The sequence below is a fragment of the Pseudorasbora parva genome, unplaced genomic scaffold (genome assembly GCF_024679245.1).
Source record: "Pseudorasbora parva isolate DD20220531a unplaced genomic scaffold, ASM2467924v1 scaffold_31, whole genome shotgun sequence".
Lineage (NCBI taxonomy): Eukaryota > Metazoa > Chordata > Actinopteri > Cypriniformes > Gobionidae > Pseudorasbora > Pseudorasbora parva.
In genome coordinates this window covers 817,294-837,333 of record NW_027125103.1, presented here as the reverse complement: position 1 = coordinate 837,333, position 20,040 = coordinate 817,294, and the positions used below count along the sequence as shown (strand labels likewise).

The 20,040-nt window shown below is 42.6% G+C and overlaps 1 protein-coding gene across 1 annotated transcript; it reads right to left on the bottom strand.

The window, feature by feature from the left end:
• Positions 1-11,462: 11,462 nt before the first annotated feature.
• On the bottom strand, positions 11,463-19,631 carry LOC137065788 (alpha-2-macroglobulin-like protein 1). The gene is given in 33 exon segments (XM_067437316.1): positions 11,463-11,545; positions 11,626-11,731; positions 11,809-11,892; positions 11,977-12,058; positions 12,150-12,271; positions 12,346-12,567; positions 12,635-12,819; positions 13,416-13,578; positions 13,652-13,726; positions 13,797-13,953; positions 14,026-14,101; positions 14,318-14,494; positions 14,586-14,669; positions 14,768-14,819; positions 14,901-15,203; positions 15,286-15,511; positions 15,608-15,749; positions 15,833-15,926; positions 15,998-16,123; positions 16,543-16,692; positions 16,771-16,983; positions 17,056-17,280; positions 17,362-17,532; positions 17,602-17,711; positions 17,786-17,906; positions 17,983-18,109; positions 18,182-18,266; positions 18,348-18,513; positions 18,624-18,644; positions 18,757-18,809; positions 18,931-19,087; positions 19,157-19,340; positions 19,432-19,631. Coding segments are annotated over 33 exon segments (4,383 nt in total). The 5' UTR covers positions 19,515-19,631; the 3' UTR covers positions 11,463-11,504.
• Between the last annotated feature and the right edge of the window lie 409 nt (positions 19,632-20,040).

Genomic DNA, 20,040 nt, shown 5'->3' with positions numbered 1-20,040 from the left:
GTTCTCAATTTGTTTTCCTGTAGCTATCAAAATGTCATCCACATAGTGAACGACCTGGCCAGTCCCTAGTAAGGGACCGAGGACATCTGCCACAGCTCTGTGGAAAATGGCTGGGCTGTTGTGTAGGCCTTGTGGCATCCGCTCCCAGGTATACTGCATTTGATTTACAGTAAATGCCAATTTCCATTGGTCTTCTCGTTTAACTTTAAGAGACCAAAAACCATTTTTGATGTCAAGCACTGTGAACCATGAAGCATCGGTTGAAACTTGTGATAAGATGGTAGCTGGATTTGCCACTATTGGTGTCGCTTTAGGTAGAACTTTGTTAAGACGCTGATAATCTATGCACAGACGCCATTTTCCATTAGGTTTTGGCACTGGCAAGCACGGTGAATTCGTAGTGGAACTGCATCGTCGAACTATTCCTCTTGCCTCAAGCTGTTGTACTATCTCATGAACAGCGACCTCTGCCTCTGGCTTGATGCGGTATTGCTTTTGCGGGGGAGGGGGCTCTCCCTCGATGCATACCTCAAAGTCAACAAGGCCGCAATCGTGCTCATGATTAGCTCAAACATTGCTGTGTTTGCTGATGAGACGTTGAATTGGATCTGTACTGGACATGGACATAATGTTTGCATTGCCTTTAGGCAAACTTCCCTTTGTAGTTTTATATGTTCGTAGTTCAATTTGTTTTTCAAAACAATGAATCACAAATCCATGCTTTCTCATAATGTCCATTCCCAGCACAGTTCCTTCACTATTGTCTGGTAAATACCAGAATTGTTCTGTTAGCATAACCACGCCCAAATCAAGTTTAACTGGTTGTGTTTGCGTTGCGGTCATCAAAGTATCGCCTATGCCTTTAATTTGAATAGTTCTCGTGTTTAGGGGTAACGGAAGGTTTGTACAAGAGCAGGCGGCTCCAGAATCAATGAGAATGTTAACTAACCGGCCTCCGAGATTAGCTCTTATTTTGATTCTGTTACCGCTTGTGACAACGCTTCCCATAGCAATGGAGGCCACGCACCCCTATTGGGGCCTTTTATGTTTTTCTAGCAGGGCAGCGAGCTCTGTTTGGAATGCGTCATCTTGGGTCAATTTTCTTTCTTCAGATTGCTTTGCGCTGTTTTCTGAAGTGTTATTCTTTGCAATCAAATCCCCTAAACGCCTGAGTATTCCATTGTCGTCCTTAGAATGCGTTTCCTGATTTAGTTTGCGTTTTAATTGAAAACAGGTTTTGATAGTATGGTTGTTTTTCTTACAAAACTGGCATCGAGGTTGAAATTTAGGGTCAGGATTTTTAGCACCTCTTCCTTCGGTTAACCATTGTGTTGTTGCCACAGAACGGGTTTTGTTTTGTTTTAGCCTGGCCTCTATTTTGGAAGCCCAATCCACCAATGACCGGTAGGTATTCTCTGGCGGATCGGCTCCGTGAACTAATGCCTGCTGTATATGGGGACCGGCGTTATTTTTCAGGAGTTGTAATAAAACTTCCTGATCGCGTTGTGCATCCTCTAAACCTGAATGCTCTTTGTATGTCACCCATAAACGTTCGGCATAAATTTCAAACGGTTCTTTGTTAGTCTGTTTAATCTCTAAAATCCTATTCCACTCAGCGTGTGTTGGTCCCCTTAACTCTAATAAAGTTTCCTTTAATCTTTCATACACGTCGTCGTCATCTTCATCTTCCTGTTTGATTATGATTTCTCCATTTCTTAATTCGCGGGGAATTTTTGGTTTTAGCTCGTCTGGAATGGTAAGAAGGGCTACTTGCCAAACATCTCTGATCTCTAATTTGTACACCGATGCCTGTAGCATTAAGTTGTCCCAGTAGGGTTGGAAAGGACCTTTTCGTGGCATCATTCCCACAACTTCTTTGTGTTTCGTGCATTCTTCGCAAGTTAAAGGGCGGCTAATGGTAGTGACTTCATCATCTGCATTCGTCATTGTTTTAAGCACAGCAATTTTCACCGGTTTTCGGAGAACCAAGCCTGATTTAACTCAAGTTATTATGGGACTGCGTTGTTTTCGCTCATCGGATAGTTTTTGCTCTTTCGCGGGTCCTGGAGAAAGCTCACGCTCTCTCAGGTCCAGATGGCCTTGCAAACTGCTCGACAGAAGTGCAACATCATCTTCGTCACTATCGCTATTTTGCCCGTTAGCGTTACCCATTTTACTGCTTATCGCCGCGACTACCGCAGATACAGGAAATCCTGCTGATTCGCAGCAATCCTCAAGCGCGGATGTGTAATCTTTATCTAATTTAAGCTTCTTTTCAAGCTTTTTCATTTGTGATTCGATCGCGCTGCCCTGTCTTGCCCATGTTTGTTTATCATACACAAATGCTTCGACCTGCGCTCTTAGCTTCTTTAACTCGTCCGATCGTTGCATTTCTAGCTCTTTTATATGGGCTATTACACGTTCGTTTTCTGCAATAGTTTCCAAATCATTTCGACGCAGCAGATAAACGATCGCGACCAGAATTTTCTTAAAAGGAGCCTTTTTTTCCAATTTACGGCCCTCAGTCTGGTACCAAGCTAGAATTTTATCATTGTTCCACTCAAAATCTACAGCTTTGTTGCGCAAGCTAAGGAGGAGATCTTTAATGTTCACTCCAAGCGTTTCCATTATCTCCTTATCTACACTCAAACTGCCGCTTCCCTGATAAGCCATGTTGTTATCTAATAACCTTAAACACCACCGGATTTCTACGGTCTCCGGTCTATTGTGGGTATACCGACCCGTTCAACAAATGTGTCTATATTGGGTGCGTCTAGGCTTTCCCTCAACACTTTCTAAAAGGTAAACAAAAATGGACTTACCAGGACATTTGTAGACAGAAAAGTAGAACTTCAAACCTCATGCTCACTCGGGTGGATCTGAATTGTCGCGCCAAAAGACGTCACTCGCCTGAGACTGGGAGATCACGTAGGGCGGGGTCACCTCTTTGTAAACTCCACCTGTTTGGCCCAACGTAGGAATCCAACAGCTGGTCGAAGGAATACTGCGTGTTCGTCTTTTCAGGCGCTTCTATAAAGGACACTGTAATTTATTAAAGTGTGAAGATCCAATTTTAAATCTGACTCCATGTTTTAATTTAATCTGACTCTAATTGTATGTAGTTTCCTTGAGTTTGTTACGTTTATAATTACAGCTGATCGTATGATTAGTTGTGATTTAATTTAGATCTTTGATCTCTCTGAGTATCTCTACTTCTCACTATCTTCGTTCATCAAGGGACCCGATATCTCTTAGAGATATGTTTCGCGAAATACATTCTCAAACACAGACGAGCCGGTTCTGATATTAGTCAGAGGATTGCAGAGTGAATATTTTACCTTTAAGTGGTTGCGCCTGCTTACTCATCTTAAAGTGTAATGGGAATAATAATCACAGGAACTGCAACTTGCTAATACAGTGATAGTCAGTGTAACAACAATGACTATGAGTTTAATGTATCGGGGAATAATTAACTCAAAAGGGATTTAATATTCAATATTCATGAATTTATGAATATAATTTGCCAGTCATTCATTACGTATTAAAATTTTCCGATAGGGAAAATTGTTTAATTATATACAAGTAACCCTTTACGGAATTGCTTGAAATTATCCTACTAAGTTTGTCCTGCAAATTAGTTATAGACTTTTCAAATCAATTCTCAATAAGGGATTACTGCTTTACGAGCGCATAAGAAACATTAACTTTACTGATCAGGACAAGTTCAATATTTCAAATGGTCATACAGTTTACTTTACTAACATAGTAGCATAAGCAGTTAGGTAACGTTAGATCGGAAGTTTCATTGACTTTGTGTATGTGGCAGAATAACAGATTCAACTCATTAAATGTCTTTTGGAGGTTTAATAAACACAGACTAAAAATAACACTACAATTCACACAGAAAGTACATACTAAATATGCATCAAGAGAGTAGAAGTATAGATATTAACGAAAGAATACATAAAAGTGAATAATGAATAGACTGAAATTAGAGAGAGATAAAAGAGAGAGAGAGAGAGATGAGAGAGAGAGAGAGAGAGAGAGAGAGAGAGAGAGAGAGAGAGAGAGAGAGAGAGAGAGAGAGAGAGAGAAAGAGAGTGGGGGGATAAGAAACAGCTTTCCTTCAGTTCATCAAATACAACCTTCATGGAGTTAACTTGTCCCAACGGGAAAATAACACACCCTCTTTACAGCAGTTTGAGTTTGGAAGATAATACTTGCTCTAGTTGTGGCTTCTCACGTGTGTGCATGTTCCGATTTCAAATGCCCTGCGTGTCCGGTGGTTCTTTCCGAGGTCGAGAGGGAGCAGCTGGTTGCTTTTAGGAGACGCTCCGTGTCCTCCTTCTGAAGAATGCCCTTGGGGCTAGTAAGTTGATGACTCAGTAGGGAAGCGAGGAGAACCAGGGAAGAGGGGAAGAGAGGAAGAGCTGGGGCCTGCTTGGAGGGCCTGCATTGGTGGCATGGCTTAAGTGCCAGCCACCGTGGGTGTTGGCTCCCACAGGGAGAGAGTTGGAGAAGTAAGAGAACTAAGTCAGAGAGTTTCAGATTGTCTCCACTGGTCTTTTAAGGTCTAGAAGTAGTCCCACCCTCCAGGGTTAGACTTAACCAATGAGATTGTTGGGATTTCCAGGCGGGAAATTCCTCAGCAGATTTTATGGCCCTTTGTTCCAAGGCTCGAATCAGTGGGTCTCTGGCCATTCATATTTTAATTAATGCAACAAACACACACTGCATTTTCTGAATAAGTGATATACATGGAAGTGTAAGTCGTGAAGTGAGCATTAATTTGATAGGAGACATGACATATATGAGGTTATCTGAACTAGTACTTGGTTAAGACAAAGACAAAAAGATGTAAAATACCATTCATTACCGTTCATTTATAGATGGTTTGTCTATAATTTGAGGCAAAAGCTCTGTGTCTTAAACTCTTTGTGTCTGAAACTTCATGTGGCCAAATTCTTTTGGGCCATAAAACATCTTATCAGATGGTTTCCAGGGTAACGAAGAGTCTTTCTCTGTTGTGTTGGGGGAAGGTCTGCCAGTAAGCACACAGCTTTCACAACATATTTGTTAAATGTAACTGGCGATTGTGTGTTTGATTCGCCTGAGTCGCTACATCAGAAAACAGATTATCCCTAATGTTGTGCGCTATGCTCCAATTCATTGAGTCCTGCTGTTTGATCTACGCCGAGACAACGCCTGCGGAAATACCAGACTCCGATTGATCGTACTAAAAGAAGCGGCCTTAGAATAATACAAGATTAATCAAAGTTAATGTTTATTTAGCCAGGCAAAATCATCAAAATATAGTCAAATTAAAAGACAATGATACACAACGGATCAGCATACAATGTTACTCAAGTATAAAATAATATAAACATAGTTTCAAAGAGTCATCATTTTACCTGGCTTATAGAAACACACGGGAACAGTGTGGGAAGTTCTGGATACAGATGCTTCCTTGAGCGGTTTGCTCCTTTCCCTTAAATACTCCACCAGATCAAAGAACAATAAACATTTAGCACCCAAATATTTATGCAGATCTTGGTTCTTTTCTCAGACCCAAATGGTCCCACCTATCCTTGAGGCCTGACAGCAAATGTTTATCAAAAGATCTTTATGAGCATCTTCCCACACCAGAGGAACAAACCCGGTTGTCCTTCTTTTACGATCTGTTTTACTAGAGCTGGAATGTCACCAGTTCCCCTGATGTGAGGATGAAACCTGTTTACCAATCACACCAAAAGTATTTATATTGACCATACAGAAACAGCTTGTGGCAGTATCTGTGATATTTGCATGTGACCCAGAGGGTGAGAGGGTCATATCTCGGCAGGGGTGAGGAAATAGGATTGGGCCAGGTGCAGTCTTGTTTACTCTTGCATTCGGATAGTGAAGTTTTATTATCTTTATTTCAGCTTTAATCCCTTTTGTTTGTTCTCAGGTGAAATCCATTCTTACAACAGCATGATTTACTTGTTGAATTAGTGACACGTAGCCTACTAATTTAAATATGAATATGGCAACATTATTGTTTTAAAACCAGAGACCCCTCCCCTATCAGCCAATCACTGTGTGTTTAGTTAATAAGCGTGATAACATCATCCATAGCAATTAGGTCAATCCTGCCTTACTCTTAGTTTAAGACTTCTCTCTATTCCTTAATAAAAGTTGGCCTCAGCAGCTTTGGGAAGAGTTTATTTTTTAAGAGAAAAATCTTAAATAAGAACTTTTACTGCTATTTTGGAGAACTCTTAGTGGTAAGGTAAAATGTTTTGTAAATACGGCCCCTGATCTGTGGTGGGTTGCATGAAATTTGAACAGTTATTCGAGGAGTGCTTAGTGTCTTCGCAGTAGGGGCAGTAAGGCTTTGAAACAGCTTTCATGGTTGGAGATGATGAAAGTGTTGTCTCAGTGTTGTGCAGATTGTTAGCACTCGTATGAGAAGACTTGTGCTCCATGCATTAGGCCATCTATGTTGACTGGTTACAAACCTTGAAGTGTCCTCCTGTGTTTGGATTTCATACTTCAACCATTCAGAAACTGGTAGAAAATTGATCTGAGATCATGCAGCAATTCCCCCAACAGTGTAGAGACATGGGTTCTACACTGCAATTTGTGGTGATGGTGCCCTTCTTTCCTAGTTGCCCCAGCATGCCAAAAAGAGAGCTAACTTTGGGCCACGCATAAGTTCTGCTGATCTTTGGGCCACGCATAACTTCTGCTGATATTTGGGTCACGCATAATTTCTGTTGATCTTTGGGCCACGCATAACTTCTGCTGATCTTTGGGCCACGCATAACTTCTGCTGATATTTGGGTCAGGCACAAGTTCTGCTGATCTTTGGGCCACGCATAACTTCTGCTGATCTTTGGGCCACGCATAACTTCTGCTGATCTTTGGGCCACGCATAACTTGTGCTGATATTTGGGTCAGGCATAAGTTCTGCTGATCTTTGGGCCACGCATAACTTCTGCTGATATTTGGGTCACGCATAAGTTCTGCTGATCTTTGGGCCACGCATAACTTCTGCTGATATTTGGGTCACGCATAAGTTCTGCTTTTTCATTGTAAGGCAAGCTGGTGTGGCTGATCATAATGCGGGTCCAGTGCAGCCATCGTTGAAAGGGTATTGAGAATGGCTATATGAATCCGTAATGAGTAACTCTTCGAGTTTGAGATGGCCGGTGAGGATCTGGGCCCGTATTCTTAAAGCTTCTAAGAATACTCTCAGAAAGCTCCTGGTTGGTTGTCCAAGAAGGAAAAGGAGCGCTTTTAAGTATAGAGTCTACATAAACCTTCACTTTGAAATTACAGGCGTCATTTGACCTGTTTTACCGTACACTCTGTTTACAAAATTAGCCCCTGATTTACTCAGCTTCAAGTCATCCTAGGTGTATATGACATTCTTCTTTCAGAAGAACACAATTGGAGTTATATCAAAAAATGTCTTGGCTCTTCCAAACTTTAAAATGTTAGTGAATGGCTGTCTTTGTCTGTTTTTGAAGCCCATAAAACTGCATCTATCCATCATAAAATAAATCCATACGGCTGCGGGGAAGCGAATCGATGCATTTGTGTAAGACAAATTTCCATATTTAACATGGAGGACATCAGGTTTATTCTTATTTATTGGGAAAATAAAAATTCCCCCCTTACAAGTTGTAACCTCCTCACTTCTCTATGGGACGTTTCCAAACTCCCTTTAAACCGCAGTAGTTAACCCTTTAGGCGTTAAACGTTTGATTTTTGACATCTTAATCTTAAAAGTGATAAAAGATAGAGACTTTCTGTAAATTAGAGAAATATTAAGGATGATTAGATTTTCCCATCTAATTTGCATATTATGACGTCATACGGTGGTGTCCAGCTTGTATTATGGAATTTTCATAAAAAAGTCACATGTTTAAATGATAAAATGCAGCACTTCTTTCCCCCGCAAAATGTCCCTCACCTTCTGTATTGCACAGTACTGAATGTTCAGGTAAATAGTAAACAAACTGTGTAAATCTTTACTAATAAATGGTAGAAGCAAACCGTTTGAATGAATGTAGCGGTTGGCCTTTTGCTGTAGAGATGTTCCATTCACTACATACAGTAGGCACTCTGAGTCCATGTATGGGGCACATATATATTATATATTATGCATAATAGCCCCTCTGCCCCGTGTCACACCGCATCCGCTCCTGCTACGAGTGTGCACAGCTCGGACGGACTAACAGTTACTGTCATGGTCATTGCGACTCCCCACCCTGTCTCCACGTTGCCCCCTAACTGTCCTATGAATACTTTGACCTCGTCTAACATACCCAGTGTCATTAGACAAAGTCTCCAACACAATACTATCGCTGCGATTGCGGAGAGGCACATGGTCAGACAACGCTTCATGGCTAGCGCGGTAAAAATTTCCCACGGCCGCCTCGTTCCCCACAACACTAACACGCCTGCTAACTTTGCGATCAACACTCCGACCCCGGGAAACATTGTTCCCACCGCTGACATTGGGCAAAGGATTCACCATTTGTGTTTGTTGTAGGGCTATACTTTCACTTTCAGAATCACCGTCATCTTCTGAAGGCAAATATTCCCCTTTAGAATCAGGGTCCGCGAATAGAAAACCCAACACTTCATTGCGGGAAAGCTTTATTGATGCCATTAGAAAATAATAATCTAATGCAAACACTCGCTGACGTTGACAATATTGCTCTCACTCGAACACTAGCTCCACTTTTGTTCGCACCATAGGTTCGCACTGATTCAATGCGCTCTTGCTCGAAGATGTTCTCTCAAAAATTCTCCAGTTTTATTCAGTGCCGCATCTGAGGGTTAAGCCTCTCCTAAAAAAAGAGAAATCTGGATAACTCCATATTGAGCAACTACAGAGCAATCTCGAATCTCCCCTTCATAGGCAAGATCATTGAAAAAGTTGTTTTCAGTCAGCTGAACAAATCCTTAAGCTCGACAATTTTCAATCTGGTTTTATCCGCATCACAGCACAGAGACAGTGCTCATAAAGATTATAAATGATATTCGGTTAAATACTGATACAGGCAAAACATCAATTCTGGTACTACTCGACCTCCGTGCTGCATTCGACACTGTTGACCACAACATACTTCCTGGGATGGTCCTCAAATGGTTCAGGTCATACTTAGAAGGGAGAGGTTATTATGTGAGTACAGGCGACCATAAGTCTGAGTGGACATCCATGACATGCGGAGTCCCACAAGGGTCAATTCCTGCACCACTCCTATTCAACCTGCATATGCTGCCACTGAGCAAAATAATACAAAATAAACAAAATTGCATACCAAAGCTATGCTGACGACACCCAGTAGTCATGAGTTTCAGTAGTTATGTCAAAGCAATAAGTAAATCAGCATAGTATCATCTGAAAAATATTGCAAGAATTGGATGCTTTGTTTCCAGGCAAGACTTAGAGAAACTGGTTCATGCTTTCATCACCAGCAGGGTGGACTATTGTAATGGCCTTTTCAAAAAGACCATTAGACAACTGCAGCTCATAAAGAATGGTGCTGCCCTGATTCTGAGCAGAACCAAAAAAAAAAAAAAAAAAAACATATCACACCAGTCCTCAGGTCTTTACACTGGCTTCCAGTTTCATCTAGGACTGATTTTAAAGTGCTATTACTTGTTTCTAAATCACCCAATGACCTGGGACCTCAATACATTGCTGATATGCTGATTAAATACAAACCCAACAGATCACTCGTCCATCGGGATCAAGTCAGTTACCAAGAGAAATACCAAGAGTTCCCTTAAAGCAAGCAGAGTCTACTTTTAGCTATTATGGGAGCCGCAGTTGGAACCAGCTTCCACCAGTAGCCACATTGAAATCCAGACTCAAAACACTGAGTGAGCACTGTGCCACTGTACGTCCGACTGATTGCACCTTATTTTATCTCTGCATCATATTTTGTATTCTTTTTTATAACTGTTTTGGTTCACCTTTGTTCTTATCTTTGGATAATTTTATCTATATATCATATTATTTTCTGTATATTTCAATTTTGTATACATCTGTTGATTATTATTTTTGGTTAGGGCTGTCTGACTAGAAGAGATTGGAAAAGGAGAGCAGTGTGCTTTGCTTCATTCTGCTTGTGGTAGCAGACAGCGTAAAGAAGCGGACTCTAAAGGAAAGGGGAGGCCCTGCAGGGCAAATGTAACGTCCCCTACAGGAGCTCACTTGTAAGGTCCAGGAGACATTGCGAACCTGCTCCATCTCAGACCAGGGTACCCGAATTTAAAATGAGGCAGATTGGGATCTATGTATCACTTTTTTTTTTTTTTTACACAACTGTTTTAATTATAAAAGGTGAAACGTATATTATATAGACTCATTACATGCAAAGTGAGACATTTCAAGCCTTTTATTTGCTATCATTTTGATGAGCATGGCTTATAGCTTATTTTTTAATATAGCTTTATTTTTTATTTTTTAGTTATGAAAACCAGGATGCTTCAATAGCAGCCTTCAGCTCGCCTGCATTGTTCGGTCTCATGACTCATCTTTCTCCTGCTGGCCAATCAAGCACAGTAGATCATTGAAAAAGTTGGTACTTTTGGCAGTGTGGAAGCGCTCTAAAATGTCCTGGTAGATGGCTGCCCCACACATTTGAATGGCCTTTTCCTGACAATCCTCTTCAGACTTTGGTCATCCCTGCTGCTTGTGCACCCTTTTCTTCCACTTAACTTTCTATTATTAATGTGCTTTGATACAGCACTTTGAGAACATCCTAAAAAAAATTCCATAATACTTCAGTTGCCATTCCCTTTTGAGTCTTTCCTGCCTTGTGGTGTGTGTGAATGATGGTTTTATGCACAACTGTCAGGTCAGCAGTCTACCCCATGATTGTGGCTCATACTGAACCAGACTGAGAGACCATTCAAAGGCTCAGGAACCCTTTGCAGGTGAGCCTACGATACAGAACCTTGTCACAATATTCTGAGAGTTTGAATTTGGGCTGTTTGTAAGCGGTAACAAAGGCTTGAAATCTCTCACTTTGCATGTAATGAGTTGATACAATATATTTGTTTTTAAATGACCTTTTGCACAAGAGTCAAATTTCACCTGTATATTGTAAAAAGCACTATATAAATCAAGGTGACTTGCACCCTCCTGTCATACTTTGACAGATTAGGGGGTGTCGGATTGCATGGTGACATGGGTTCAGGATACAGTTTGGGCAGGGCAAAGCCAGTGAGGTTATAATCAGGTGGGAAGGCCAGTCTTCCTTCTGAAACACCCTCATCTCAAGGACCGTGAAGACATTCAGAGTTGTTGTTCTGGCATTTCTCACCCCTGAAGAGTTTGCTTCTAACTTTGGTTAAGACTAGTAACGATATGCTTGATGTTCAGTTTAGGAAACCACTTCTATAACAAAACAGTGACCTGCAACACTCGTCATGTTAAACAAAAGGCAAACAAGTGATTGCATAAAATCATTTATTTTGAGTCACGTCCTATTGCAGTGTCATGGACAAGGAGATGTGTAGGGGGTCTCAAACGAATCACCTGAAAGAGGAACATGAAGTGAGCTGGATCAAGTTCAGTGAATTCAGCCAGAGCAAAGCTCGATTAGGATGAAAGCATACTTGTCTGATAGTAGTCATAAATGTTGATGACCGCTGGCTTGAGATTTTTCACTGCAAGAACCTGTTTCAGCTGAAGAGTGTAAGTCTTGGGGACACCTTTGGGAACCTGCGAGACAGAAAGGATGAACAGCAGCACAAACAGCATTTGACAATGTGGCAGCTAGTGATTATACCCAGTCTCACCTCTTTCAGATAAATTAGGACATGATCCTCTTCAGAATCAACCCGCACCACTAGCGGAGCAAACGACGCCGGTGGAGATCCAAGCTGAGGGGAAGAGACCAATGTTTAGAGACACGATTACATCTGAAAGAGCCTCAAGCATCTCAGGATTTGCCAAGTCTTGCATACCAGTGATGTATCAGCCGTGAAGCCCGACAGGAGTTTAATGTCCACTAGAACCATGTTAGTAGATGATTTTGCTCCATTGTATCTGAAAACGAATAAAGTTTAGTCAACAGGATCAAGCGGTTCCTCTTGTCAGAGACATAAACTGGTTTCAGGATGAAGTCAAAGCCTCTTACTTCACCGTGAAGTTCAACAGGAGATTGGCCCCAAGCGGTCGGCAGTCTCCGGTCACCTTTGCGTCAACGCTCAGTGTTTTGGTATCTTTAATGGGTGTTGGGATGTTGTAGAAACATGCAACCTAGAATACAAAGAAAGCACAGTAGGCTTTTGATGCGTGCAACAGAAAGCGTAAAAGGAGCTGAAGATACAGACCTGCACAGACACACAAGTGGATCCTGAAGCTTTAACAGTATATTTGCCAGGAACGTTCTTCAGCAGCTTCTCCTGATACAGTAGCCTGTTGTCCCGATTCACAGTGAAGCTATAAGAGTCTCCTCCTACCACTGAGGACTGTACGGCAACGGTGCTTGAGCCGTCCAAGCTGAAGACTTGAGCAGCGTACACAGACAGAGCATGAAGAGCCACCACCGTGTCCTGAAAACGAGCACCAGATTAAAAACTCCACTCAATGATTGTGCTCATATTTGGTAGTCAGAGGCACCTGGGTGGAGGAGAAGCCTCCATAGGGATTCTGCTGGGTCACCAGCCAGTTGACAATGCGGTTAGCATAGCCCAGATTAGCCGTCGTGAGAGGCTGAACTGTGAGAACCGCTAGCAGCACATAAGCGCTGATCTCCACCGCCAGAGTATCACCAGATGTCGTCTGAGACCAGTGGAGCTTAGCACCTGAAGAGATGGCGGGGAGAAAGTCAACGGCAAAGAACCTCAAATATAAACCCATTCAAGGAGAAAAACGACAGCGTCAGTTTTAAGGTGAATCAGTTCTGATATTGGTGTAGGGCCGCAACGCGCCCTGAACGCCAACTGTTTGAACAATAGTGCAAGATTTTATTCCATTTTTTGAGTGTTCAAATGTGGTTTGTGATCAAATGGCCAACGAAAAGGGAGCTTGCTCCATTCTTCAGTGTCATGATCCTTCATACATTTTATGATACTGATTTGCTACTCAACTTAATGAAGTGTGGAAACTGCCATAGCCAATGTACAAGTATTAAATGCAAAATGCACTGAGCAATGATACATTTGTATAGCAAATTGAGTGAGCGATGTTCACATTGAAAGTGTCGTTTGCAGCTTAAACCTTGTGCAACCAAAGTACAGAATACACTTAAACTTCATAAAGGCTTTGTGCATGTCAACCTATTGCTCGGTGTTTATACAAAACTCCTACCTTTACAAAAGTCCTTTCTACTAAGAAAGTTGACATTCGAGGCAATGCTTAAGACTATACACACACCACTCAAGATCCTGGTGAATTTCACCTTCAGAAATGGCAAGGTTGTTCAAGGCAGTTAAAAGCTGTGATCGAGTGGTGGTCTCTCCAGCTAGACTGAAGGTGTAGGCCAGCAGAGCCGTGGCATAAGTGTTTCCCAGGTTCCCAACAACAGGCCTCAAGCAGGACAGAGCGTTGGTAATGATGGGATCCTGAAAGCGAAGCAGATCTCAGACAACAGCCAGAACCGCAAGGAGCTCATACAACTACTGAAAGGGTTTTTACTGTGACAGGGACGCCTATTTCAAGAAGAGATGCGACGATGTAGGCGGTCATGGTGACGTTGTCACCAACTCCACCCTAAAATACACAAAAAAAAGCCTCAGACAGAGCTTATGGTTTACGGTCCATTTGATAACCATTGATGTACCTTCATGTCATTGTGGTACAACGTTCCCTGTTGCACGAAACAGCCATTAGAACCCTGCTGACTTATTAGCCAGTCCTTTGCACTCTGAAGGACATTCGGATCGATGAAAACAAATTGCGTTGCCAAACCAAAACACCTCATGACAAAGGCGGTCAACCTGGCCATGGAGGAAGCGTGTTAAACTGCTGGTGACGCAAGTTACATAAAACCACAATAGCATGAAACTCACCATGTATTGGATGCATCATAGCCAAAAGTACTGTACGAGCCATCACTGTGCCTGTAGTTCAGTTGTCCTTGGTATCCTGTTCAGGTCAAAAACCACATGAAAATTAGTCAGGAAGGGTCTCAAGCAATGATTGACAACCGGGGGGGGGGGGGGGGGGGGGGGAATGGGGCGCCACCTATCCATCCCCTCAAACTATCAAGTTTTGGAAAGCCTTTATGTCAGGGAAATAGAAGCCCTGCAAAGAGTTTTCCATGATGAATTTAAATTCTTTAATGGATCTGTTCAGCCATACCGATTTGAAGGTAGCCCGTGGCGGTCTCTCGAATGGCTGCGGTGAGTTGCCCCGTGACCTTCAGGTACAGCAGGATGTAAATATTGGGAGCAAGAATGATCATATTCTGTTCTCCACAGCCAGATGGCATCTGTATTAACCCATCTAGATTCTTCAGCGCACGACCCATTATATCCCCTACAAAAAGGACAGACATAAAACCCACATCAAAATCTAATTGATTCTGCAAATCACCACCTGTCAGTTTCTACTACTAGAAATGCTTTACCAAGGACTGAAACTGAGCATCTAGCTGATCCCGGAATCACGTTTGTTGGAAGAGTCAGAGTCACATCTTCAGAAAGAACGTTTCCTGCGGACCAAACAAAATGGATCAGCATTAGGCGCTAGGCTAATGTTTTTGGCCGTGCAGGGAGAAATGTATTGGGGAATCATTGAGTGCAAACAAACCCTTTGGACACAGTAACCAACTCTGGGTGTTTGTCCTTTCAACGCCTTCAGGCTTTAAAAAAGGCAATAAAAGCACGTCAGTATAACAGAATGAGCTCCATGATCAAACTCCAGAAGGCTGGTTAACACTTACCAGGACAAGTAGACTTCGAGTAACTACGTCAATGCGGCCTCTCGTCGGCACGGTCACGGCCTCAGTGCCACATCGAGTCCGGGATGGCTCAGCTGAAGCATTGACCGTCACGTTGACAGTTCCTGTGGTGACAGACAGGAAGTGAGCAACGCCACATTCACTTCAAATTCAGAAACAGTCCAAAACAGAAGCTGAGAGAGCCCATTTGAAGGTCTTCCTCCCATTGCCACAAAGACAGGATGTGTACGGATCAGGATATTCTTTAAGAGTAAAGTTTGTGGATGAAGCTGGAGTCACTTTAACCTGCCAATGAAACGGCACATGGAGCAAAGTCGGGACCTTCTATACAGAGCCATTATATAAAGGAAAATAAACCATGACAGACCAGGATGCACTTGGACAGATAGCTGAAGACAGTGGCCTTCAGATCAAAAGACTCCCCACGGACGATGGAGTATGGCAGGGAGAGCTCCAGGAAGAAGGGCTGGAAGACCGTCAGCAGAGCAGGAGGAGCCAGGCCGAAACCTTTGGAGGACAGGCAGAATGCCTCAGTCTCCCATGTGGTGATGGTGTCAGGAACAGTGATGGGAATTTGTGTGGATCCAGTGGCTCTGAAGGATAGCAGAAAAAGAGTGAAATAATGGGAATGAGAAGTAAATATTGTGGGCAGCTAGCTTTAGAGATGGAACAAAAGAATTCACACCAACCCCACTTGAGCAAGCTGCCAGATCCACGTTTCTGGAAAGTAAGTTCTAACGGTCACGTCAAAAGAGGATGTGTCACCCTCACTTTCTTCTAATGGAAGAGCAGCAGCCAATACCATAGGTTCAGGGAACCGGCGAAAAAACACTGCAGGACAATTGTGTTTATAGCAACTGAATCTGCAAGTCATGTAGCAATTTCCAGAGCAAGAGTCAAAGTAACAGACATACCATTAGGGAAGTTGCGATAATATTCCAGGCCTCTGTACGTCAGACACTGAGGTGCTCTGATAGGCAAATTTGTTGCAACCTTCATCCCTGCATTCTTCCAAATGAACAAACAAACATAAGATTTTTGAAAAATGAAGGAGGATTCAGTAATGATAAACTTTCTACCTTGAAGGTTTCGTAGGCTTGTTCTGTAGGAACAGCTCGACGGGCTCGAACATTCAGACACTCCTGTTCATCCTCAACTTCATATGGATAATCTGATTGCAATCGCACTGGGAGCAAGTTGAACACCTGAGAACAGGGGGTGGGGGGATAAAGCACATGGATCATTTAACCACATTAATCTAGTAAACATTAGTTAAGCCGAGTTAAATGGGAGCATGTCTATGAGTAGACAACAGATTTAAAGGGTATGTCATCAAATGAAAGTTAAGCATCCTGCCATTATAAAAGTAAACCACATGGCTCCAGGGGGTTAATGAAGTCCATCTGAAGCAAATTGATGGTTTTTGTAGGAAATCCATTTAACTTTAAAAAGTAGAGCAGAGCTTCCAGCAGACCACCTTCAGTCACATTTGATAGGTCTACATTCATTAATTCGGCAGATGCTTTGAACCAGCGACTTGTTGCACTAAACACAACTTTAATGAACTGATAAAATATTACAGCCTAAAAGAAAAAGGATCCTTTAAGTTTGTTAAAAATGATACCATTTCAGCACTCAGACGTCTTCCTGGCTCCAAGATCCGGACGCTCTGATCTACAGCACTAAGGCCACACAGAGATCCTGCTTGAGCAGAGACAGTCAGAACATTTCCCTCAGCAGGAACAGCCGTAGCAGGAGAAAACTGTAGAGACACCTGAAACAAGGACCAACACGCTGTAGGGCATGTCACCATTCCCCGCATAAGCCAAACAGATGCTAGTGCACATCATACCTGGTTTTGGAAACACATTTCAGTATCAAACGACACACTAGCTGCAGCTACATCACCACTGGGCAGAACGCAGTAGACCAGAATCTGCACTGCTGGAGCCATAGCGACACTGACAGACAGTTGGAATGACACCGAGCCGCTCGTGACGGTATCAGAAGCCCTCGCTTTGACCGTCTGAAATCCATGGAGGACGATCACTCCCCTGGACAAGACCTGACAGAAGACACACAGGTGGATACAAGGCGCTGAACAAACAGACCAGCACAAATTAAAATGTCCACTCACCATATAGATTATGTCAGCGATGTAGTCGCCAGTCTCTCCAACAAAAGAATACTTCACGGTCACTGGAAACACAGCCCCACATTTGAGCGGCTGCTCGAGTTTCACTATAGTCAGTTCACTAAGTGATGGGCTGTCAGAAGTAGGTCCGGAAAGTTGAACAACCCTTGAATCTGTAGTGAAGTATGGTGATTTGTAATTATAAACAACCTCTGGAGTCGCACTTGCCTGGGGAACAATGAACGGAATCAGTTTCTTGCAAGAGAGAGATACATCTTCATGTCACAAAATATAAAGAGCAAATCGTACCACCAGATTGAGATCAGCTTTTGGAAGATCAGCAGTCTTGAGGGAGAACATGACCAGCCCATTCTGGTTTGTGGTCAGATTCAGCAGCCGTTTGTTTGGCCAGCTGTTACCATCCAGGAAATACACTGCTTTGTTCGCAATTGGAGTCCCATTGAAACGAGACACCGATATCTGTTGGGAACGATCAAGGTTAGGAACCAATTTAAAGGCTTCTGCGACCAGGGATAAACTTTTACTTGCCTTTCCATTAATCACTGATCCGGGTTCAAAATAATCCGGGAGGTCCACAAACGTGACCTTGCCGACTTCAAATGTAATGGACACCGTTGCAGACTTTGACATCACAACATCTGGACAGGGAACAAATAAATCAAGCCATCCAATTCAAGCATGTGCTGTTGGTTCAGCTCAGCCAATAGCTCACCTGTTCCCTCCTCAGTGACGTTCACATTTACAAGAAAGAGATCTTGCATATAATTTTCAAACTTGGTGTTGAAAAATACTGATGTGTCGACAGTAAGAGAGGCACAGCCCGTAGCATTCATCTGGTAGCAGGAGAGAGATTCATATTAAAGGCAAGCACAAGCAGACAAACCCTCAGCACTAAGGCAGCAGTCACACCTTTGCGGTTTTATTCAGACACCGACGTGTCAAATCCGGAGCCACATCATTTGGAACAGCATATGGAAAGGGATCACGGCACACTTCCAGCAATGCTTGACCAGGAACAGGTTGGCCATATGTGTATCTGGGAAACCGCACAAGGAGCAGGATCAAGAACTGACCAACCACAAAACAAGAGAACATAAGCCTCACTCACTTGGCACAAGCCTGAACGGTCAGTCCCACATCTCCAACACTGTACATCTGTGGTACGTTTAGGGTCACATCAAATTTGGGCAAAACTAAATCAGAAAAGAGATGCTTTAGATCACAACCGCAGATATATCATCGAACTGCTGTACATTATAGGAACAACGACTTACCATATTTTTTCACCTCAAAAACTTGGGACCTCAGTCGGTCACCAATAAAAGCCTTTAGTGTATACATCCCTGTCTGAGCCTCTGGGTTTAACTCATGAGAGAGTTGCAAGATCGACCCCGTTGAGGAAACATTTGTCCACTGAGCAATCCGGTTATTATTATTGTCCTATTAAAACAATTAACAGCTCAGAGGGAAAAACTACCAACGGATGACAAACAACAACAACAAAAACGCTTCAGCTCCATTCAAAGACTTGCACTGGAGCAAATCCTCACCTCCACCACCACCAGATTGTACTGCAAGACACAAAGACAGGAATATTAGGCATTTAAAAGCACAAGCATTGATGCAGCAAAGTCATTAGTGAAACGTGCACAACTGAAACCAAAGTCCATGGTCAGGCCTTACCATCTGATCAAAAGGTACAAATTTGGGATCCATGGTGACAACTCTGAAATTCACTGCAAAAACAGCAATAAACACTCAAATGATTTGCAGCATGCATTTGAAGATGATCAGAACCTGTACCGTAAGGGACTGTCTGCAGCCCTTATATTTAACCAAGGGTCACGAACTACTCACCCGTTTGTCCTGGATTGTAGATGGGTTTGTCTGTTTGGATGAAGGTCAAATTCAGGTAGCGTCTGAACATGACCTTCCTCTCTTCGGCCGCTCTGAAGGTCCTCCCTTGAACATCCACCTTCAGCTTCTGCACAGATTCTCCATCTACTCGAGGAGCCTGTAGAGAAACTCAGTTGATATACAACAAACCAGACTAGAAAAAGCCACATGTCTCATGATAACAGACCTGGAAATTAAAGCAGCGGTGAAACGGCAAAGAAGAAACCTGCTGCACAAGTTGAGTCGTCCTGTTCTTGTCATCAAGCAGAGAAACCGTCATCTTGAGACTCTCTTGGGCTTTCAGAAGTGTTACACATAATTTGGCATCAGAGCCTGACTCAATCACTGCAGGAAACGTCACCATGAAGAACCTGTGGAAAAATAAGTTACAATTAAGCATTTGTACAAGGTTTTTGTTTTTTTTACAAACCTCTTCACTGCAAACATTTAAATGATACTTACGGCCCTGATGTCTGTCCGGCAACAGCAAAAATGAAGAGAGCTAAAATGAGCCCTTTCCAAACACAACTCTCCCTCACAGCCATTAAGAGCAATCATCCAACACCAAACGATTATCAATCGGCTCTTTCAGAAACCTCGCAGAACTTCTGTTAAGATCTACTGCTGTTGTTTACTGCTCAATAGCTTCTCTCAATCATCTCCGCTGACAATGGCAGTGATATTTAAACACTTTTAATCATCAGCACACTTTATCATCAGGCAATAGAAACATATTGAGGGAGGCGAAAATGAATTGCAGGTGGTGGTTAATCAGTTAAGTCAACGAGATTCATTCCTCGAGTGATTAAAGACCCCCTGGGGTGAAAATCAAGTTTCTAATGTTATCTATGTCTATCGTGCGCTTCAAGATCAACCATGTGCAAATTTGGTATTTTCTTCTTCAAACTGCAGTGTAATAAAAGTCAATCAGTGTGGTTTAAAACCACTTTTAAGGGATTTTCCCAATATTTATTGGAGCTGCTGTCCTGAGACTGCTGTGACATATGTTTCTGCGGTTGGTTAGTATAGACCTTATTCACAGTAGCGCCATCTTTGATTTTGAACAGAAAT